General features: G+C 36.7%; 2 protein-coding genes across 2 annotated transcripts; one reads left to right on the forward strand and one right to left on the reverse strand.

Moving 5' to 3' along the window:
- Nucleotides 1–25,613, reverse strand: LOC121421101 (protein arginine N-methyltransferase 1-like). Its single transcript, XM_041615723.1, is given in 11 exon segments — nt 1–4,099; nt 7,379–7,500; nt 8,352–8,502; nt 9,230–9,345; nt 10,331–10,418; nt 11,221–11,366; nt 20,161–20,224; nt 21,603–21,649; nt 21,652–21,757; nt 23,184–23,315; nt 25,497–25,613. Coding segments are annotated over 11 exon segments (1,074 nt in total). The 5' UTR covers nt 25,515–25,613; the 3' UTR covers nt 1–4,015.
- On the forward strand, nt 13,458–17,579 carry LOC121421100. Its single transcript, XM_041615722.1, has one exon. It carries the CDS (start codon nt 14,879–14,881, stop codon nt 17,387–17,389), a length of 2,511 nt encoding a protein of 836 aa, XP_041471656.1. The 5' UTR covers nt 13,458–14,878; the 3' UTR covers nt 17,390–17,579.

A 25,613-nucleotide genomic window follows, 5' to 3' on the forward strand; every position in this document is an offset into this window, starting at 1 on the left:
TAACGTACAAATGACTTTAAATACCATCTATACAGTAATGCAACTTTACAAAGAAATCTTGCCGTTGTGCTGCTACATACTTAATTACACCATAAGAAGCCAATAGAGGGCAGCAAACAGCGAGTTACAGTTTCGCAGATTGTCAACTGCTTCACATAATATACAAAAGCTCTTTCCCCCTACATTATGAGGGGAGTATTTCATGAAACAAATAGTCATTATTTCAAGTTATAAGCTACTGAAATGCTTGCCCCTGATTGGCTAAGAGCAAATGAGTCAAAGAAAATCACAGACAATTTGCTTCATGAAACACTCCACATTTGATAACAGCCCTGGCAAGCTTCTACTACATCGAATTCAAATCACAACCCTAATGCTTGCCAGAAGTTCGCTCACATATCACCCAAGTGAATGATTCTTATTAAATCAGAGATACTTGCATGTTAAGATTACAGAAGAGGCCTTCATGTATAAAGTGGTCCATTAAAATGCATGTTAATATATCGCACTGCAGACATGTAAAATATAGGCGGACAAGAGGGAAGGGGTTAAAAGGAACAAATTTACACTTAATTATGACAAGCCACGTGTGTGGTATGGAACATCGCACATCAGCCATTTTCAGGGTGTTATCAACCATAGACAGATATAGATATTATAGACAGATTATTATGAAGAAAATGGACAAAAATATTTACTCATAATAGGATGCCATAGGAACATTGCATCTTGGGTCATGTGAACACGACTCCAAAATTTTTTGAGAAATTGATGTTTAGAACAAACCGTTAGGAAAGAGGCTTGCCACAGTGAAGTATGATTCTACTCATTATTATTCCTTGCACTACAATTTAAGCTTTCATCAAATGGGGCTGATTGAAAGAGCTTCTTTTTTTGTGCAATTTGTTAACAAATCGATGAAATATGAATGGTGTCAATCAATAAGGTGTAATGAGAGCTGGGCCCCGTCTCACAAAAAGTTGTGATTGATCCGAACAATCGCAACTATGGACGGCCAGCCACGTCAACATCTATTATTCATAATTGTTCAAAATATTTTCTAGCTATGACGTATATTCATGCATTCATCGTTTTCTTGAAAATTCACTGTGTTACTCTTTGGTTACAACAGACATTTTGCAAATTTCCTGTGGAAAAAATTATGACCCAGGTGGATTGCCATAGAGTTACGATTGACTGGATCAATCATGACTCTTTGTAAGACAGGGCACTGAAACAACCGTTTAGTGATATTTACCCCCTTCCCTCAAAACCCGCCATTAGGCTGACAAGAGAAACTGACATTGCCCACGTATCCCCCAATTTCAGCAATAAAAAATATTTTTAAAAAAGAGGATTTAGGTTAGGTGTCAAGTAGAACTATAAGAGTTATTCTTGAAGAATGCAGAAAATGGTGGTCACACCTATTTATCTTAATATACATACATAACATTTTGATGGAAAAAATGAAATAATTTCCTATCTTGTTAATTATTCTGCCTGATGCATACATAAATCACATTCTGTGCATTTCGATGTCTTCATATGAACCTGTATTTAAATACGGACAATTTAATATTTACCCTGAAGAGATGCACAAAACCTACCATAATAGTCAGAATTCCACCAAAATTTCAAATTTCTTCGATAAAACATAATAAAAAGTACAAAAATCAGTAAAAAGACATTTTTCAGCTCACCATGATTAAAAAATGATGACAGATTTACAAACATGTTCATAAAGGGACAGGCCATCAAATCAAATTTATGCCATAAAAGAATGAAATTTCTCATGCAAGCCTCACAAAGATCACAAAAGTTATTTTGTGAAATGAGTAAAGACCTCCTTGGACCCGTAACACAAAGCTTAGCAATGATCGTAGAACAATTTTCTGTGATTGATTGCATTGACTACAATGTACAATCAATCATGAAAATCAAGCATACAATTAATCGCTAACATTTGTGTTACGGACCCTGGTTACAGTGAAGTCTACTCTGAATTTTTTTATTGATAGATACTGCGGAGCATTGAGTGGAACTGAACAATGAAGTTAGCAAAAATATTTGATGTCAGCCCAAAGTACCAGTAAGCTCTATTTCTAGAGATATGACAAAATGGTAACCATTCTTTGACACGAAAATAAGGAAACTATGTTAAGACAACATAAGGTTGCCAGCATTGCTATAATACTTAAAGAGATACGACTCTCTCTGCGCTGTCCTCATAATGTTGAATATTCTGAGATACATGGTTTTAATAGCACACGGACAATATGCCTATGTTACTAATTCATGTGTGCTCAATTGCCACTTTAAAATTTCTTACTTAATAAATTGTAATATGAATCAGCTCACAAATTTAATTTTCACTGATATTTATTTTCTACTCCTATTAAAGATATATCAAACATAAGCTTTATTTCAAGGTGGTCTTCTCTCATAACGGAGAAAAAATTGGCTCCAGATATCAACAGAGGCATGGAATCTCGAGTTGACCCATATTGTAGAATGAGTATCATTCATAAGTAATTACCAACGCATGGCCAGCCATGCATGCGGTTACTCTGCCATGCAAACTGTAGTTACTACTGCATGGAAAATTTACCGGGTGCATGGCTTGCCATGCGTCAGTAATGACTTATCCATGGTTGTAAAAAAACTAGATTTTTAGCCAAAAAAGCCACTATTCTATAAAACAAATGATACACAGGTATGTTCGTGCATCAGTGGGACTACTGAGCATGCAGTAACTATGGAAGCTAGTCTGAACTCACTCAGCTGCACCTCGTGGGTTTAACAGTCCCATAGTTACCTAATGCTCACAAACCTACTACAGATGCACTCACATCTGTGCATCATTTGTATACTGGTGGTGCTTCCGTAGGGAGGCACTTTCGAAATTCCCCTTTGACGTGAATGCTAGGAATGGCATCACCCTATTGAAAATCATACAAATATACCAGGCTTTGAGTTACCGGTAGTATTGCCGGAATTATTTGTCCGAAGTTGTACTGTCAATACTATATCACCCGCGGGGAAAATACATGAGCAACATTGCCAGTACAACCGGGGATGAATAATTCCCTCTATACTTTCGAAATAAAGGCCTGGTATATTTGTTTTATAACCTACTTTCAATGAGCTAGAGCAATAGATCTTGATAATCTAGTTGTTGTACTCATAGTTCATCCTTTTGAAAAATCTGAACCAAAACATAGATAACGAGCTGCGTTGACTGACCTAATTTTCTTGAAGCCACGCGCCCAGCGAGACACGGATTTCATGGGACTTGCCCGGGAGAGATCACCTCGCTGACCGGTGTGTCCAAGATATTGCAATATCTGTGATCGACATCAAAGATGGACTAGTGCACTATTCCATCATTGATATCACGGAATAGCAAACTTTCTTTAGTGGGCATTTTTACTTCAACAGCATAGCTGGAATATGTTTGGCCACATGAAGCTGTTTGAACCAATCAGTATACTAAGATTTAATTTATGGAGGATATAGGAATTCATAGAATGAACTGAATATTTTTACACCACTTGCAGTGCAATGTGGATCCCTATGGAGGATAAACAATAAAAACCTGTGCATCAAACCACGGTCAATTATTGTTTTTTTTTCTTTTTTATGGTCAAATGCAAAGGTTATTGTTATGTCCTTCAACATGGCTGCTTGTGATCTCATGTGGAACCCCCTTTATATGTTGTGCTGTTCCAGAATAAAAGCTGTTTGACTTCGGTAATCATTACACACTAAATTGGCAATGCGATTAAAACAGCAAAACACTGTTTAAAAATGCAAATTGACAACTGCTTTGTATAATAATATGCTATTGAGGTTGATTTCAACTGATGTCATACCCATATTAATATTTTTGAATTGTGAAAATAGATGAGCAACTGAGTGTTGCAAATGTGAATGTTGCCAATTTGGATGAATGCTCCCAATTTGATGAGCAAAAGCAGATTGACCTGTATCCCTATGGGTTCATGAGGGGCGTCATCTATCGCATGTGATACGTGAAATTTGATTTGAAGTTTGATAGCTCCCCGGAAAACTCCACTCCAATCTCAAAGTCCAAGTCTCGCTGCAAAAACAAAACAAAAAAAGCAACAAATACTGTTAGGAAAGAATAAGTGGTAAGAAACGGCTTTTGTATTCAATTGGCTCGACTTCGACATAAAGAAGCAAGTAATAGAGGCGCCAATTCCGAAAAAAAGAGAAGAAATAGTCTGATATTTTTATGAAACCGATGCATTAGCATGCTGGTCAACCAGCTACATCTGAAAGCAGCTCCAGCGTTTTACAATGACATTTTTTTCCGACAGGAAGAAATCAATTGGTATAAGAACACATTTAGAACTTTATTTCAGTTCATAAGTCACTTGCTTCCTGATGTCCAATGGCAGCTCTTTCATTAACAGATATCACAGAGCAATTTGTAAGTGTATATTCCTAATGTTTCACATGTTAATAGAGAAACACGAAACAAAAAACTGAAAGAATCAGCTTCCTTTTATTTCATGTTCAGAACAAAAAAAAAACATTTTGTAGTTAAGAGAGGGAACAAAGGGCTTACTCTATCTTTAAAATACAGATTATGACAGAATTAATTGATCTCAGGATAATGTGAGGTCTAGCAGTAGTGACTCTCGTCCTTTGAAACAGAGGGTCATGGGTTCGAATACATGTCATAGTCAGGGCATGTTTTCATTCACAAGAAGTTAAAGAGAAATTCCAGTAGTTGCAGTAAACACTGATTTCATGAGAAAGTCTGTCAAACAAGGCTTAATTGTCAGTATATCATCGAGGATCTAGATCTGGTACAGTTACATTAACTTAACTTTGTGAAATCTTGAAATCTATGCTGAAAAATATTCACACCGAAGATCCCCAACACAGATAAGCGCACGTGGACAATGAATACTTATTGCTTAAAGCGTCGGGCCCGACGCTCTACCCAAATCATGTGCTTATTTGCTGATTTCTCTGCAAATTACACAATTTCTTCCAGAATCCTTTGGCACATGCGTTTTATTTATACAGACACTTTGGTGGTCATTTCATTGGATTCTGTACGAACTCATTTTGATATCATTACCAAAACTAGCATTTACCTTTAAGTGTGACTTGGAGTCACACTTAACTTCCCAGTTGGATGCATTATACAACGCGTTAAGGCATTGATCAGATAGTGCACATAGGCCGTGTGCTGCTGTGTATTTATCAATGAGATTGTGCGTTAAATAGCACGTGTGCATCGGCATCGAGTATTCAAATTCAAATTTATTTATGTCACTTCCATCAAACAAAAACAAATTGTATACAATATATAAACATAGATATTTTTATCCATTGCAAAAAAAAAATCATAATAATACATATGTTGTGAAAAAAACACTTAGACAATTTGGGCAACGCATTGTAGGTTTTAAATATGTATACTATTTTTCAATAGAAATTAAATTTAGATGGAAACGGAGGGACCCCAGTATGCCTTTAGTCACACTTAAATCTTTGTGAAGCACTCCCTGCCCCTGGTGTGAAAGCCCCCATAAGGCCAATGAAACTCGATGTTGAGTTTCCCGTCCCATTTTTTCCAGCTCATAATGAGGAACCGATTTCATTATTCCTTATTCATTATTTTCCAGAAGATGAAAGTTTGACCTTTTGTAACCTTTTAACACACTTTTATTTGTTAATTTGGACATTTTCTGCAATACACTCAATAAATTTTTAATATCTGAACATAAACACTGTTTATATCTTCATTTGAGTTATGTTTGAAATGGAGTGAATTGTATTGCTGTTTCATAATAATTTGTAGATCTAAGGTGGCTTGGTAGTGGTAGGGGATACGTCACATATTAACAAATAACACCGATTCTTTGCTTGGATGTCCCTTTAATATTCCTTCTCACTGAGACGCCTCCCTACCTTATTGACATGTACTGGACAGTGCTGAAATTACTTTTTATTTTCAGGGAGCCATTTTGAAAAATAAAGGAGAGCCATTTTCAGTTTTCGAGAGCCATTTTTAAAAAAGTGATTCAGCGCATGGTTTCTCATCGCAGTTTTTCCTGCTTGTTTACAAATTTATTTAATGTTAAACATTGTTTATTTAATTGCCATTTTTTCTTCATTGTAATTAATTGTTGAATGATTATTTTCTTAATTGTTGTCCATTTACATACATCTAATGTTTATTGTTTGTTTCTAGCCCAAGGATGAAGTTTATCAAATTTGAACAGAATTGTATTCCGAGGAATCCTTGTCATAAATACTTTTTGACTAAAACTCACTTGAAAATTATTTTATGAAACATTGAATGCATCACAGCCTGACAGCTAACGTCACCATGTCAACTATTTCTCAAGCTAGGCTATGCCATAATAGCTCTATTCCTACGCTAGCACAGCTCAGCCACTGAACATAGCACAGCTCTCAGTCAATCACCACTGCAACACACACTGCAGCTCACAGTAAATTATCACCGCAATACAGGAGAGTATGAAACTGCATTAACGCCAATTTATGTATACACTCGGGCAGTGACAGTTACCAAAGATCACAACAGAAAATCCTCATTTTGGACTGAAAACTGCTGGATCTGCACCAAATTTCCTTGGCACCAAGTGGCTTAGTTCAGATTTGAGAAGTGAAATATCCGAAAATTAATCTAATAAAAAAAACTGTGATTTTCTTCAGAGCTCACGATCTTATTTTTTTGCAAATTTAGGATGGTATCTTACAAAATTTATCCAATAGAAAAGGGAATTTTTGCTATAAAAGTTACGGCGATAGCGCCGTGCATCGTTTTGAAAAATAGTACATGAGATATCGAGAGTTTGAAACTCGATACGCATTTTTCTGAAGCGCCGCACTTGTGATTCTAAAAAGTCCACCCAGTTACACGTCAGAATGCGACGATGCATGAAAGTTCAAACTGCGGCTGCGCTGGCCTGGCTGTCTGACTATAATGCAGCCGTAAATGGGAAAATGGATGGGCACGGACGGGAGCGATTTTCATGTTGGGAGTCGCTCGGTACTTTGCAGCTTTTGGCAGTTGCGAGAGCGACTCCAAAACACACGATGGCCTAATCGCTTGTCGCTCCCGTGTATTGAGTTAGAAAGAAAATATTTACAGGTATTTACAAGATATACAAGTAATTGTGTGAGTGAAAAGCTTATATAAATGTTTTATATCACTTTTGAATCTAGATCTATGTCAAAATAGTAAAATAATGAATTATTTTCAGAATTTGATTTTCAAACGCGGGCCAAATTTCATAACGCGGGCGGGCGACGGGAAACTCAACATCGAGTTTCAGCGGCCTAAGGAAAGAGACGGAGCATTCATACTTACATTGTTCTTTGCGTTGGGTTTCATGGAGAACGTTCCGTAGAGCTCTTCACCTCTCTTAGCAGTGATGTAGTCATCCAGGTAGAACACGGTCTGTTTCCAATGTGTGTAGTGGGAGTCGGGTGCTGTGAAATAGATTGACAAAAGCAATTATCAGTCAGATCTTGAACGTTGCTACTGCATAAAACAAGCAAACATTTTACATGTCCTGAGCCGATTTGTCCATGTTGGCTTCACTTCACAAACGGATTCAGCCATGACTATTTGAGAGCATTAATCTTCATTTCTTTAAAGGGGAATCCAACCCAAATAAAAACTTGTCTTTATAAGGAAAAGAAAAATCAGACAAGTTGATAGGTGAAAGTTTGAACAATATTGGACAAATAACAAGAAAGTTATGAATTTTTAAAAGTTGTAAATATTGGTAATCACTATACCCATGGAGACTTCAAATTGGCCGCATATGGGATGTCATAGTGATGTAAGGCAAGGACTACTCTTCCATGTACTCCAATACATATTATGGCTAAAATGTCATTTTTCCCAAAAGTTTTATTTCAAATTACATTTTTCTTTCATGAGGACATACTACAATATACTACCTGGGTTATATTTAGATTACTGCCCCAGGGGAATGGGTATTTAGGAGAAAACCACAAATCCCTGATAATAAAGTACATGGCCTATGGGAAAGTTGTCCTTGCCCCTTGTCATAATTTACTCACACAGTTGCCAATTTGAAATCTACATAGTATTAGTGATCTTAATTTTAAAGCAGCTATAACTTTCTCATTGCTTGTCCGATTTCTTTCAAACTTTCACCATTCTGTTTAATTTATTTTTCTCCTTCCCAACATAAAATTTTATGGCCAAGGCTGGATTCCCCTTTAAATATTTGATTAAATTTAGGTTGCGACTAGCGGTACCACAACCACTATCACAACATACCAGTACCACTACCAATATTATTACTTACATGTTGAGAAGCCAGTCCTCTTGTGACACATAGTAAAGTCTATATTGAAGTACGTCACTAACGCCTGGATGTAATCATTTCTGTGAACGATGAGCTGGAACGGAGCCTGGAACGTCAGATCCTCCACCTTCACTGTATACATACTGATCTCCTGTGAGACAACAAGAGTTGCAAAATAAGTTCAGCAGGGTGGGAGTTTAAGGAGTGGTTTCATAAACATTTGAGGACTAAAAACAGAAAGAATGGTAACTGGACAATGGTGGGTATTCATAAAGTTATTTGTAAGTTATGAGTAATTTTAAGAACAACTCTAGACCAGACCTGCCAACTCCTGGGAATGAAAAAGTGCATTCTGTGATAAAAAAGGTGCATTTTCCCCTAAAAAGTGTATTTCATAATAAAATGCAAGCACTCGCTCATCGCGGCGCTCAAGCTGCATGCAAGGTAGAACGCGCACTGCAGCTCTTGCAGATGAAAAACAAATGTAAACATGTGTATATCTCACCTGGTTTTAACAAAATGATTGAAAACATAAAAGTTACCTGAAATCAAATTGATCTAATAACCATATTTGTGTAAGTTTTATGAAATAGAGAAATATAAAGATGATTTTTCTCAATAAATTACGATATTGTAAAAAAAAACACACACACAAAAAAATTTTTAAAGAAAAAACGTAATGCCGTATTTTGGTTGCAAAAATGTACTGGTTGTCAGGTCTGCTAGACCCTTTCTTTGGAACTAAATCAATACCAATGAATATCTGGTGTGAAACATTTACCACATGCACATGTAATGAAGTCGTTCAGAAAGTCGCTCATACTTTAAGAAAAAGTTTATGAAACACCCACCTCAACTATGAGGATTTGGCAGCTTACCTTGATAAGAAACGAGTTGGTGACCAGTTGTTTGGGATCGACAACGTCTACCAGAGGTTCTGAGATGGCGATATCCCGGATACAGCTCATATCAAATCCGTATACATTGTCCCACCCTAGTCAACAGAAAATAACATTTACATATAACTATGCATATATATCGCACTTTATGCATTATGTTTCTACTTGATTTACATTGCAGTTATCATTAACCTGGTCATCGGATCCTTGCATGCCAACACACAATATATACAATTTTTACTTTCCCTGGGGAGCATTCCAATAAGAGTTCAAAGAATCAATTGCTAGGCATACTTGTACACAGGCTTTCGCATCCTACTAGGTACCCATTTATATACCTGGGTGGAGAGTGGTTAAGTGTGGATTGACGCTTGGCTGCGGATGAATTCAAACACACGACCCTCTCTGATTACAAAGCGAGAGTCTCAGAACTGCTACACCAAAACGCTTCCGCATCAAACACAATCATCAACCTTAACTAATACAGCTCATATCAAATTCATATACATTATCCCAACCTAGTCTGAGAGAAAACAATCAAAGCAAGTTGTCAACAATCAACCTATCTACAAATTAAATATGCTATTTAATATTTTAAATACACCGCTATGGAGCTTACTACATTAATTGTTTTAAATGGTTTAAGAACAGGCACCTGGACCTCGTCTTACAAAGAGTTACAATTGATCCAATCAATCTCTATGGAAATCCAACAGTGTCAATTTTTTTCCCCAAAGAAATTTGCACAATGTCCTTTGTAAATAAAGAGAAGCGCAGTGAAATTTCAAGAAAACAATGAATGCAGGAATACACCTCAAAGCTAGAAAATATTTTGAACATGTAAATAGATGTTGATGTTGCTGGCTATCCATAGCTGCGATTAATTGGATCAATTGCAAACCTTTGTAAGACGGGGCCCTGGGTGCCAAAAATTTATTCTCAAAAGGTGCATGAGACTTGAAAGTAAAAATTCAGCAAGTGGAATGGTCTAGAAAATTGCAATCATGGGGGGGGGGGTAGGGAGGGGTGTTGATTTGACCCCCTGGCTTTTTAGGATTTACATATGAAAGAAAAACTTACAATTGATTTTCTCATCTTTATACTGCCTGTCCTCGATAGCCGTGACATGTAACGTAGCTCTGTCTGGGAAGATCAGGCCGTCATCTTTCTGAAATATGAAGGATCACAAAAACAATTTCACACAAATAGACCAATAAGAGATCGTAACATACATGTGAGAATTTTTTTAGTACTAACCTTAGTAAGAACAGTAATTGTAACAGTAAGTGTAAGTCAACTTTGTTTTCGAAGCCGACTTTGACTTACAGACGTGCAGTTTACTGCCAAAACTCCCAATTTTCATTCAGTTACATCAACTGAACTTTGCGATATCTATGAGCTGAATAACGATCACACTGAAGAATGCCAACACAGATAAGCACATCCAGGGTAGTGATATATTTTATGGGAGAAAAGTCCTCATAATGACATGCTTATTGTGCTAATTTCTTAGCAATGACACAATTTCTTTCTGACTTATTTAGCACATGTTTTTTTCATTCACACAAACAGATACTTGTGTGACATTTTTATTTGCCTCTGTATGAAATAATTTGAAATCGTTTCAACTGGCATTTATCTGTAAGAGCAATACCAATGCTGCATAATATTTCATGTATATACAAATAAGTTATTAGGCCTACATCAAGGCTCCACACTAACTTTTTCTCTTGGTGGCCCAAACAATCTACCAAAATCATAAATTTCATATTTTTGGTGGCCCTAAAACAATAGAAAACATTACAATTTATCAAAACTTTGGTAGCCCAACCGGGCCACCAAGTGTTGGCTTTTACAAAATTTTGGTGGCCCGACTCTCATTTATGGTTGCCCCGGGCCACTGCTAATGTTGAGCCCTGCCTACATAAACAACTGCAAAAGTCAACAATGAACTTGAGATATGTACTTACACTGAGCCATTTATCTCTTGCAAAGAGAACGGTGTTGAGCATGGATTCGTAGAAGAGACAGTAGCCCATCCACTCGCTGATGATGATATCAACCTTCTCTACCGGTAGAGTGACCTCTTCAACTTTACCCCTCACAATCTCAATCACTAAAAGAGAATCAAATAGATGCGATATTATCAACTAACTCCCAATAGAGTGACCTCTTCAACTTTACCCCTCACAATCTCAATCACTAAAAGAGAATCAAATAGATGCGATATTATCAACTAACTCCCAATAGAGTGACCTCTTCAACTTTACCCCTCACAATCTCAATCACTAAAAGAGAATCAAATAGATGCGATATTATCAACTAACTCCCAGTAGAGTGACCTCTTCAACTTTACCCCTCACAATCTCAATCACTAAAGAGAATGATAAACATGTGATATTATCAACCATCTACTGAAAGAGTTAACTCTTCAACTTTATCCGCAACAATCTCAATCAATACAGAGAATGAAACATGGGATATTATCAACTAACTCCCAATAGAGCGACCTCTTCAACTTTACCCCACACGGTCTAAATAACTAAAAGACAATCATAAACATGTAAATATTATCAACTATCTACTGGTAAAGGGATATCTTCAACTTTACCCCTCACAATCTAAATCACTAAAGAGAATAATAAACATGTGATATTATCAACTAACTCCCAGTAGAGCAACTTCTTCCACTTTACCCCACATGATCTTAACAACTAAAAGACAATCATAAACATGTGATATTATCAACTATGTACCGATAGAGTGACCTCTTCAACTTTACCCCTCACAATCTCAATCACTAAAAGAGAATCAAATAGATGCGATATTATCAACTAACTCCCAATAGAGCGACCTCTTCAACTTTACCCCACACGGTCTAAATAACTAAAAGACAATCATAAACATGTAAATATTATCAACTATCTACTGGTAAAGGGATATCTTCAACTTTACCCCTCACAATCTAAATCACTAAAGAGAATAATAAACATGAGATATTATCGACTATCTACCAGTAAAGTGACCTCTTCAACTTTACCCCTCACAATCTCAATCACTAAAAGAGAATCAAATAGATGCGATATTATCAACTAACTCCCAATAGAGCGACCTCTTCAACTTTACCCCACACGGTCTAAATAACTAAAAGACAATCATAAACATGCAAATATTATCAACTATCTACTGGTAAAGGGATATCTTCAACTTTACCCCTCATAATGTAAATCACTAAAGAGAATAATAAACATGAGATATTATCGACTATCTACCGGTAAAGTGACCTCTTCAACTTTACCCCTCACAATCTAAATTACTAAAGAGAATAATAAACATGAGATATTATTGACTATCTACCGGTAAAGTGACCTCTTCAACTTTACCCCTCACAATCTAAATCACTAAAGAGAATAATAAACATGAGATATTATTGACTATCTACCGGTAAAGTGACCTCTTCAACTTTACCCCTCACAATCTAAATCACTAAAGAGAATAATAAACATGAGATATTATTGACTATCTACCGGTAAAGTGACCTCTTCAACTTTACCCCTCACAATCTAAATTACTAAAGAGAATAATAAACATGAGATATTATCGACTATCTACCGGTAAAGTGACCTCTTCAACTTTACCCCTCACAATCTCAATCACTTAAGAGAATGATAAACATGTGATATTATCAACCATCTACTGAAAGAGTGAACTCTTCAACTTTATATGCAACAATCTCAATCACTAAAAGATAACAATACATGGGATATTATCAATTAACTCCCAGTAGAACGACCTCTTCAACTTTGCCCAAACAATCTAAATAACTAAAAGACAATTAAAACATGTGATATCATCAACTATGTGACCTCTTCAACTTTACTCCTCACAATGTCAATCACTAAAAGAGAATAACAAATTAATCAACGTGATATTGTCAACTATTTACCGGTAGAGTGGTTTCTTCCAGTTTACTCCACATGATTTCACAAGAATCATATACATGTCACATTTTCAATTATCTGTACCAGTAGAGTGACCGCTTCAACTTTACCCTTCACAATCTCATTCATTAAACAAAATTCATGAATCACTTAAGAGAATAATAAACCTGCAAAATTTATATTAAATATCTACAGGTAGAGTGACCTCTTGAACTTCGACCCTCAAGATCTTGATCACTAAAGAGAATGATATCCATGTGATGGGCCTGTTTCAAAATTGGTAACCATCATGCTTATTTTTGAAAATTGTTTTTAAACGATGTTTTCTCATTTTTTATTGATGATTCATATCTCCTCTTTCATGAAGTATAAGTATCCATTCAATTTTTACAACTTTTCTTGAATTTTTCGCAAATTTTATAACGTGATGCAAATTTGAAAGCATGTCGGACGGAATTCTTTCTCTGAAATTAAATGGTCCTAGGTAACACTTAATATCTTTGTTTTGAAACTGCATGTTTATAAATATTAACATATATATCAATCATCCTTTTTATACATTAACTGGAATCATATATGTAGACATGAATGATTCCTGCAATTTTAGAAAAGGTAACTCAAAATTTTCCGTCCGACATGCAAAAAATTTCCAAGAAGTTTTCCCTCAGAAAAACAATTGACAATTTTATAGATTTTTCCCAGCCAAGTATCAATGAATTGATTGTAGTCTTAGAATGAATGATGATTTTTAAAATTTACCTGCACCTAAGTAGGAAAAAATAAGGATAACTTTTTTTTCCATCCGACATGAAAGTGGCATGTCGGACGGAATCTATTGAGATAGCACAGATTACACTTCTGTTCTGCAGCTTTCAGTGTACAATAACCTCATATATTACAGTTCAGATTCTGGACACACACAATACACAAACTTACACACAATTAAACAGTACTTAGGTATGGTATTTTCCTGCAATCTGATTGGTCAGAAGTGATGTACACTTTCAATATGTAAAGCACATGGCTTTGGACATTCCTCTTGCTTTCACCTTTCCAGTACTTGTGTTTACTGGCCAAGGTAGTGTCCTGTTTTACTGTAGAAAACTAACATTATGTATTGCTTTAAGCATTTTCTAAATGAATAGTAAGAAGTTTAAAACTCAGAGATGCATGTGGGATACAAAATTTGCCCAAAATATAGCTGAAGAAAATGATAATCTACTTCATAAGATGCTCATGTTTTTGGATTGGGGAAGGGAGGACTCTGTGCACTTTAGCAACTCAGTGCATGGGCTATAGCCTATGCACAAATCTATCAAGTGTCTTGTGGAAAGTTAAAATAATACTTGACTGCAATATTGTCTGCTTGTTTTACAATTCAATATGAGAGTGCACTGTTTTACATCTGAATTTGTGAATGATAATAATAATAGGGTAAATAATAATGATAAAAATGATAAAAATAATTTTTCATAATACCTGAAATCAATTTTTGTTTCTCAATTTTTATGAAACTGTATCCCACAATTTGTTATAACATCCTAAAAATAAACCGTGAAAATAGAAAAAAATTCTGGATGTGTGCAAAGAACTTAAAACTTATTTAATTTACCATCCTGATGAATTTATTTCGCGAAAAAGCTATCGTGTTTTGGTTGTGATTTTCAGAGTCCTTGAAGTTGCAAGAATGTCGGAGCGTTCAAAAAATGCAATTAGATGCAAAAAGTGGCGTGACTCCCTTGATGCTCAAGATCGAAAAGAAAAAGACAGAAATCGAAAACGTCAAGAAAGACAAAAACTTAAACAAAACAAGGAAAAATATGAGTCTGCTCTTCTGAAAGACAAGTGTCGTAAGAGAATGAAAGCAAGAAATGCTTCCTTGTCTTCTATCTCAACTAGTCATCAGTCTGCAACTTCTGATCCCACTTCTAACTCGTCTGCTTCCACTGCCATCCATGCTCCTAATACAGCTAATACATCCTCTACATTCTCTGCTTCTACTCCTGAGCCAGCATGCACCACCAAACCATCTACCCCACCATCTAAATCCAGTCCATTCAGTACGAAGCAGTCTCTCTACAGGTGTATGAAGAAAACACGCAGTAATCTACCCAAAGATTCCCATCAGCGTGCCTATTTGCTCTCTAATCTCATCTCCACAGATTTGTCACCAAATAAGAAGGACTTTGTTCTTGAGTCACTTCGTAGAAAATGTAGCCCATCGCAAAAAGGGCGCAAAAAAATTCTTTCTCCTGACAGAGAGGAATTTCTGCTTGGTTTTATGCAGACACCTGGGATATCATACACTATGCCAGGTCATCGAGACACAGTGTATGTAGGCATGGTAGATGGGCAAAGGCAATATAAGCCTAAACACTACCTGCTCTGGCATGTGCGTGAACTAACAGGCATGCTGAATCAAACAAAAGACCCTAATGCTCTCCATGAGTCTTTTATTGACAAGTTTGGAAGTGAGATATCTTTCTCATCTGTATTCCGTTTCATCAAGTCCCAGAAACACATTCTTTATCAAGCAGAGATTCCCAGTGTCAGTTGTCTATGTTCCAAGTGCGAGAACTTTGAATTACTTGTGGAAGGTATCAGAACGGCTTGTTCTAACATTGATATTCCTCACTCAACTGAGGACATTCTGAAGCTTTTCACATGTGACAAAGGTTCCCGCACTTGTGCATATGGTGAGTGTAATAATTGTCCTTCACCATGTCTTCAAAAGTTAGAGGAGGTAGAAGAAGTTCACTTCTACTCCTGGGAAACCCATGATGGGAAAAAATACCCAGAGAAATTACCCAAAACAGTCACAGGTGAAGAGGCTTCTACCTTACTGTTAGAACAGGTTGCCAAAATCAAAGTGCACATGTATCTAAAGCAAAAGCAATACATCAGCTACCAAAAAACAAAAGGAGACTTGAAAGAAAATGAGTTACTGATCCATGTTGATTTTAGTGAGAATTATGATAATAAGCAAAAGAATGCAATTCAAAGTGCATATTTTGGATACCAGTCATTCAGCTTGTACACTGTTTGTGTATATAGGTGTGAAAAATCTGAAATAACTTGTGACAGTTATGCACTTGTAAGTGGTACAACAGACCATACTGCTAAAGTGGTATTTGGTCTCAATCGGTTTCTGCTCAAACATCTTAATGCAAAGCAAAAGTTTGACACGGTGCATTTTTTTTCAGATGGTGCAGCATGTCAATTTCGCAGCAAACATGTATTTGCTTTCCTTGCCCAGTATGATCCAGCAATGAAAATAAAATGGCATTTCTTTGAAACAAGTCATGGCAAAGGGCCTGTAGATGGAGTGGGGGGCACCGTCAAGTCAGTTGTTCACAGGAAAGTCATGAGTGGCCATGTAGTAATCGGATCTGCCAAGGAATTTGCAGAATATGCCAATCTAGTGATCAAGAATATAGAGGTCTTGTATGTCTCTTCAGAAAATATGGAAGTGGGTATAGAGCAAAATGCTGAACCTCCCAAAGTACCCGGGACACTGCAAGTTAGATACATAGAACGACAAGTGACAGATAATCAAGTTGTCCTTTCCTTTTATCAGGTCAGTCCTCAGAGTGGAGATATAATACCACCCTTTCGAGAAGCCTCATACATTGTCAAAGGAAATAGACAATGTCAGCCCACTTCCATTTGTTCTCAGGAACAAAGTACCACTGACATGACTGATCCTGTAGCAACTGGCATGACTTATCCCATGGCAAATGACATACATGTAACTGATCCTGTAGCAACCGACATGACTGATCCTGTAGCAACTGACATGACTGAGCCAGTGCCCACTGACATACATGTAAGTGATCCTATAGCAACAGATATAGCTGATACTGTAGCAACTGACATGACTGATCAAACTGAATTAAGTTGCATTCCAGGACAGTGGTATGCAGCTTATTACTCTGAATTTAACTACTGGTTTGTTGGTCTTGTAAGATCTGTTGAGGGAAAATCTGTAGAGATGGATTTTCTGCAGCAAAAGAGAGTAGGTATTAATGCTTTCACCCATGAGCATGAAGACATAAAATCCCTTCCTACACAATCTATCTTTCACAAACTGGAAGAAGCTCCAGTTCCTGTAAGCAGATTCAGGTACGATGTGTTGTGTCTCAGTGAAGGAGATTTTTCTCAAATACAAAGGATTTTTATGGATAAGTATCACTCTTAATATCTTAGCAGATGCTTATAGATGTAGGATAGATCTTGGCAATACACACAACATAATTCTATGCTAAAAATCATCCTCTTCAAAGTGCTCACATACAGTAATCAAAAGTTTCTTTAAACATTTTTAAGCTTTAAAAAAGGGAAAAGCTAGATTAACAGGTTGATTGCATACTGCGTTATGTGCCCCCCCCCCTAAAAAAGAAATGAAATGAAATAAAAAAATTCCATTCATAGGGCAATTATTACTTTTGAGCATGTACTCACATGTAACATGTAACTGTGAAAATACATTTCCTAGAATTGAGATGCATGAATACCCTTCTACCTTTTATCAGGTCTATACATACATGATATTAATATGAAAAGCTTTAATTTTGAGAAGTTTCCAAGTTTGTTTCATGAACATGATGCAAATGTATTTGCATCAAGATACAGGGTGTAGTTTCAGGATTCAGGAGTGATGTATATTGGCATGAGTCAATACGGGAATTACTTGTAAGATGATATTTCTAAAAAAAAAAACAAATTTGTCTTTTATGTAATTGTGAAATTGTATATGCTACTGGGGCACAGAGCATAATATCTAAATAGCAGTTCCAATCATTATATCATCTTATTAACTTGTGGTACAGTTTTAATTACAGAAAAAGAAATGTATAATTGAATTTCAAAAATATTATGTTAATACACAATGATGGGTAATGAAAAAAGATTGCTCAGAAAGTTAATGTGCATGTATTTGGATTTGTTCCCTTTTTTTTGTAAATAGTTCATATGAGAATAAGAACTTTTCTGCCTACGAATTTTGGCAGATAATGTTGGCTTTATTTCCAAATTTTGTTGCGAGATAATTTACACCTTGGTATTTCTTGGTGGATGTATGTGCATAAGAAAAACATGCATGTGATTATCTGGTTTCACCGAATGATTTATCTTGAAAAATGTATTTACAAGAGTAAAATGTCTAATTTCTGATATTAAAGCTGTCAAACTTGAGTGAAAGTTTGCACCACTTTCTGTGAGGTCTTATGCAATCATTTTCTTTTGAATTGCATTGTTATTCAACTTTGACGGGAAGACTGTTTATTGTTCATTGTTCACCAAAAATACTATTGCGATTTGAAAGTCTCATAATTCATGAAATTAGAAAAAAATTGGGATGATACGATATGCTATAATTCTGGTAATTTCATTACTGAGAAATAATGAATCGTACAAAAATTGTACTGAACAGCTAAGTGCATTTTGACTGTGTGCTATTAATCATGTCGGACGGAACCTAGCATGTCGGACGGAATTTCATCAATGTTCCTATGGTAACAAAGTTATAAATAGATGTCAGATCTTTTTAACTATGAAAAACATTAGTACCCATGATGACCTTTCTACAAAAGGCAAGGAATTAATGATTTGGGCAAATTGCTAAAAAAGTAACATTTTCATTCCGTCCGACATGATTGGTTCCATCCGACATGATGTGTTTTTGAATTGTTCCTGTTGCCATGACAACAATCCTTGAATAAAGATTTTTTTGAGAATTTAATGTTTGGTTGTTCTTCTGTTTATTTGACTGTGAATTGCTCACTTATCACTTAACCCTATCTAGGCCGGGGGGGGCCTCGGAGGCCCCCCCCTCAACGAATCGCGCGATATTTTCGCCGTGCGAAATTTTTTGACCGCGCCGCTCACTGAGTTTTTACTTTCAAGTCTTGCGCAACTTTTGAGACCAATTTTGCGTCACCCGGGTATGTGGTTCCGAAATTACGCAACATTATGCAAGTGCATGTCAGACCGAAAATTGCTCAAAAACGTGATTTCGTGTACAAAGTCAATGCAAATTGTGTTTTCAACCAAATTTCATAAATGTATGATTATTTTTAGTTTTGCTAGTCTAAATGTATTCATTTTATGCTTTTTATGATCACAGAAGAGTCCCCAACAAATTTCATTGAAAAAAACAATGAAAAACAAAAGGTCAAAAAACAAAGAAATACATAAGAAATTGCAAAAAACAATATAATACATAAGAAAATGATTTGATATCACATTTTTTTCATGTACTCTTGCTTAGGACACCACAAAGAGTTTCTAAACCAAAAATTAGTACATTTGGAGCTTTATTTAGGGAGTTAGAGGAAAAAGTATGATTTCGCATACTAATTACGCATAAATTAGCATAATCACTTAATAGCAATTCGCATGAAATAAATTACTATACAATCTTGTAGATTATGTCCTAGGCAACCCGTGTGCCAATTTTCGGCGCGATCGCGCGGTCGACGGCCGAGATCTTAGGGGGGGCCTGGGAGGCCCCCCCCCGGCCATAGGAACTCCCAAAATACCCCGGCCTAGATAGGGTTAAACTTTTGATAGAATAATAACTTGAATAAGAAAAGTCAAGGGTCCTCATTTCTATCGATTCCGTCCGACATGGTCAGTTTTTGCCCTTTTACAGACAAATTTTGAAAAGATACTTGGGAAGTTACTTATACATGATGAAAGTCATGTAAGCTCTCCATGTCCCTGTACAGAAGTCTAAAGAAAACTACCTCTAACAAAAATGACAGCTTCTTTTGCTATCAAATTCCGTCCGACATGATTACGACAATTTTGAAACAGGCCCTGATATTATCGACCATCTATACTGCTAGAGTGACTTCTTCAACGTTACCCCTCACGGTCTCAATCACTACATGTAAATGAAATTCATAAACATATCATATAAGTCTATCAACGCCACTCATTTGAATAATTGACACAATCACAACTTACCATGATCCAACTTATTTGCTTTGATGATTTTCTCTGCATGGTCAACTATACTTGAGCATTCAATCTGGAAAATAAATATCATTGATAACAAGGGGAAAATAAGTCAGTCCTTCATATGAAATACGAAAATGTACAATGTGAATATAAGACAACATTTTTTGCCTTATTCTACTCCTTCCAAACCATGTATTTTACTGAGCAAAACAGCAATTTAAAAGAAAATCTTTTCAAACCTCAAAGGAATAATAATGTAATAAAAGTACTAATAAAAACACACAAGCATAATTTTCCTTCCTTGTTTAGATCATGCATAAATAATGGTTAGAGACATAAATCAACCTGTCATTGTGCCAGAATTATAAATAGCTCCATAGCATTTTACAGTATTCATTACCAGTAGGCAATTTCCAGTGATATTACACAACATCTGCTAATCAGATATTCTGTTCTACACTGTGTGATTGAAATAAAAATGGTGTCAAATCCCTGGCCTAACAGTTCTCTGAGGCTATAACCAGGCTTTGCCGAAAACATATCTTGCTGGAACATCAAGTTTGCTTTCCCACAAAGAAGTCTCTTTTGCATGTTCTTCCATTGCTTTTCATGAAACCTAGGATCAGCAAATTAATAATCAACTCCCAGATAAAGCCGACATCCATAAAAGTAGTTGCAGGAAAGACTGATTTTATGTGAAAGTCTGTAAAACCAAGATTAACTGTCGTTATATCATTGTAGATCTAGATCTGCGGACCGTTTCATCAAGGACTTGGAACTGTTGTAACTTTGCCATTATGGCAACTACCATGGGAACCTTGAATATGATTGGCTGCTGAGCCCTATTACGTGGCTAGTCTTTTAATGAAACAGGCCCCAAGAATAGTTACATTAATGTTAACTTTGTGAAATCATGAAATATAGGCTGAAAAAAAATTACACTGAAGATCCCCAACACAGAAAAGCCCATGTGGGACAGTGTATTTTTGTTGCTCAAGGCTCTGTCACATCTTTCAATGCAAGCCTTGCATGTGACTTGCGAGTAACTACGTTTGCTGCCCGCAGGTCGTCCGGATTGATAGCATCTTGAACGTATCTCACATGCAGTTGACAGCAGAAGTGCACACAGAAAATTTATGAACAAGCTCAAAACTTTTTTTTGCTGGCGAGTTGTGGGCAGTCTCCCACAACTCGCCCACAAGGCTTGAATGAAACAATGTGACATGGCCTTCAGAAAAAGACCCAAAATTTCATGCTTGTTTTGGGAACTCGGCAATAATAAAACAAATTTCTTCCAGAACCTTTTTGCACAGAGTTTAATAAAAATTTAGACAGATACTAGGGAAGTCACTTGATTTGTTCTTATTCTGAAATAGATACTCATTCTGAAATCATTGCAAGTGACATTTGTCTTTAAGCTCGATTCAGAACATGTGCACAAGACCTACCCCTATGACTTTAGCAGCGCCGGCTTTGGCAGCAAACATACAGAGTATCCGGTCCCACAGCCGATGTCAAGCACTGTCTTCCCTTTGAACAGGTGTCTGTTGTGATACATGGCGTTACGATACGTCAACGTCCTAACCTCATCCTTTAACATTTCCTGTAAAACAAAAATATCAACACAATACTTAAAAGATTAAGCTGATCTCATGGGGGGAGATTGGGATGAGGGGCAGCTTAAAGGAGAATGAAACCATTTGAACAAGATAGCTTGTGTGAAAACAGAAAAATCAAAGAAACAGATCAACAAAAGTTAGAGAAAAATCGGACAAATATTGAGAAAGTTATGAGCATTTGAATATTGCGATCACTAATGCTATGGAGACAGCAAATTGGCAATGCGACAAAGATGTGTGATGTCACTTGTGAACAACTCTCCCCATTACTTTAGTATAAATTTCACTTGAATTGCCTCTTTTATCACATCTATCCATAGATCATGTGTTCTTTCTACATGAGGATATGTATTACATATTTTTTAAGAATACATCATGGATAAAGAGTTTGTATCATCATAAGAAAAAGCAAAAAGAGACATTTTGAGGGTATTTTATAGCCCACCAAAGGGAAAGTTGTTCATCAGTGACATCACACATCCTTGTCGCATTGCCAATAGGAGGATCTCCATAGCATTAGTGATTGCAATATTCAAATGCTCATAACTTTCTCATTATTTGTCCGATTTTTCTCAAACTTTCTTTATTCTTATTCTTTGATTTTTCTGTTTCTACACAAGCCTATTTGTTCCAAAGGTTTCATTCCCTTTTAATGCCTCCATTTTAATCCCCAATCACAATAATGGGCAATATACATGTATCATGGGTTTTTTTTTGTTTTTTTTTGGTTAATATGGTGATGCAAGTTCTTCTCAAAACCACGGCTTGTCCATAAAACTAGTCATTAGTAGCAGACATGAGCGAATAGCCTGTTAACTATACTCGTGACACGACATTTGCTCCTGCGACAATTGCTCTGGGCTTTATTTTGTCTAAGATGTAGGGTTAGGTTATAAAGCTTAGGGTTGCAATATTGTTTAATGATAGGCTTAGGGTAGGGTATATTGTTAAATTCAGGGTTGAATTAGTCACTCGATAGACGATTATTGTACAGCGGAGCAATTGTCGCCGGTGCAGATGTCATAGAAACACAATATAAAATAACTAGTCACATGAAATAGTTCAGCCAATCAGCATCTGTATCCCCATAGTTTTAAAGATATACGTGGAGCGTTGTGACCCATTGGATTAGTCTTCTGACTTTGAAACAGAGGGTCATGGGTTCGAATCTCAGCCATGGCGTAAGTTCCTTCAGCAAAAGAAATTTATCCACATTGCGCTGCACTCAACCCAGGTGAGGCAAATGGGTACCAGGCAGGATTAATTCCTTAATGCACTGAGCGCTGAACGGCAGCTCGAGCTAAAGCCGGGGTTATAATAATAAACATTGAGCCTCGGAGTAGATTATTTCTAGACAGATGGCGCTATATAAATGCCTATTAAAGATGTCAGATGAACTTGCTACCTTACCTCATGGATGCCGAAATGTGCATAAGAATCAAAGTAGTAGTCTTTTGAGGTCATATCCTCTGTTTTGACCTTCTTATCTGCGTGTCCATCTCCCTGCCCAACGTCTCCATTCACTGGTACTGGGACTTGTGTCTGAAGAGATATAAACGATGACAAAATATGTTTAATTATCATCATCACCACCATTAGAATCACCATCGGCTTCATCAGCAACATCGTCGCCGTCATCATCATCATCACCATCATAATTACCACCACAACCAACACTACTGCCAACACCACCATTATCATCATCATCATCTTCATCAGCAACATCATAATCATCATCATCAACATCATAATCATCATCATCATCACCACCACCACCAATATTATAATCATTTTACACCATCATCTTCATTATTTCTATCAGTTAGCATTTCCCTCCAAGGATTACTGAACATCGCACCATGAAGACATTTCCTCTTTCCACTCTTTTTATCTTGAGTATCCTCCACATTCAGACCAACCTTATTGCTTTTTATCATATCTTTCCATGTAATCTTCCAGATCAAATGCTCTTGTTGAAGATTCTCCTCAATATGTAGTATACATCTCAAACCACTTACTCTTCACCACTTTCAGACTTGGAATTTCATGATTCACCTACATGTATTCCATACAAGTTTTATGCTATAGGGAATCCTTTTGCAGCTCATGTGAAAAGGAAATTGGTCTTCCTAACTGGAGACTGTCTCTGAAATTGGATACCCAAATTCTTTACAAAAGTCTCTGATATTGGAGATAATCTCCCACATGGGAGACAGTCTCCCAAATTGGCTGTGCGCCTCTACTGTCAAAAGGAGGAATTAAGCAAAACTTAAAGAGAAATTCCAGCAGTTGCAATAAACACTGATTTCATGAGAAAGTCTGTAAAACAAGACTTAATTGTCAGTATATCATCGAGGATCTAGATCTGGTACAGTTACATTAACTGAACTTTGTGAAATCTTGAAATCTACGCTGAAAAATGTTCACACCGAAGATCCCCAACACAGATAAGCGCACATGGGACAATGTATAATTATTGCTTAGAGCGTCGGGCCCGACGCTCTACCCGAATCCTGTGCTTATTTGCTGATTTCTCAGCAATTACACAATTTCTTCCAGAATCCTTTGGCACAGTACATGCGTTTTATTTATACAGACACTTTGGTCATTTCATTGGATTCTGTACGAACTGTCAAACTTGCACTCCTGTAAAAGTGGAAATTTTAGCGGTGTGGAAACTTTCGTGGCAAGATCGGCGAGCACGAATTTAAAAATATGTGAATTTATGAGCATCTATTTTAATGCAAGTTTTGAACCACAGTTCAATTGCGTGTATCGTTTTGGCAGAGATTGCATAATTTGATCTAGAGAGTGGCATTTACGCAAGCATGCTTAAGCCCCAATTTCATGTGCATCGCAAGAATTTGTTCGCATCTTTATAACAGTCGCAGATCGGTATTTAAATTATGATTTTTGTTGAAATATAAATTGCTTTTGCTGTTTGATTGACGCTTATATCTGTTTAGTTGTTTAGAAGATGTTGGTTCGCTCGCCCATGTTTGTTGATTGATCCCATGCACTTTGGATAGCCGTAATCCCCCGGTCCTTCCCCGGTGCTTGGCTGTCCATACCATGACCAGGCCAGCAGCGCCTCCGTTCTGCATTCCCCGATGTCCGCCCGCAAAGAAAAGTTGCGCTAAATGTCACAAAAGCTCATGATTAGATACAAAAAATGCTGAATTATGCCACCCTTGAGCTAGAATTATGATCAGAAAATACAATTTCATTGCTGAAATTTTAATTAAAACCATTCACAGATGGGCAAGTGACTTTGATTATGGATAATGGAGTGTGCAGCGCGAATTTCAAATAACCGTGAATATGTTTTATTTAAAACCGCCAAGTGCGAAAAATTAATCCCGCGAAAAATAACAGCGTTTACAGTATTCTATTTCTAACGTGCGAGTGGCTTTCCTTGGGCCGTGCGAGTGGCTTTCCTTGGGCCATGCGATGCGCCGACTTGACAGCTGCCATGCCCGCTGCAAGCAACGCATCTCCAGCCATCATCACGCATCACGTTCATTCTGCATGCACTCACTCATCACGTATCACGCACTTCACAACAAAGAACGGAATGCATAGCACCACATATTGAAATTCGCGTGCCGACGCGAATAAGAAAGCCAACAAATTTTCTAGAATTTATTACACACCTCAATCACAGGCATTTCAAACTTAAATCGACATTCCAACGCACTTCAAATACATTACGTGAATACATACCTCCATCTGTTCTGACATATTTCAGTGTATCTGGTAAAAATTTGACAATCAATTGAAAGATTTTCAACGGGCCCCTCAGTGACAGTGAACATGTGCGTAATGAACAGAAATGTGAAA

This window comes from Lytechinus variegatus, chromosome 9 (genome assembly GCF_018143015.1).
Source record: "Lytechinus variegatus isolate NC3 chromosome 9, Lvar_3.0, whole genome shotgun sequence".
Classification (NCBI taxonomy): domain Eukaryota; kingdom Metazoa; phylum Echinodermata; class Echinoidea; order Temnopleuroida; family Toxopneustidae; genus Lytechinus; species Lytechinus variegatus.

Excerpts from the sequence above, each read along its gene's own strand:
- LOC121421100 (XM_041615722.1), top strand. The coding sequence starts at position 14,879 with ATGTCGGAGCGTTCAAAAAATGCAATTAGATGCAAAAAGTGGCGTGAC.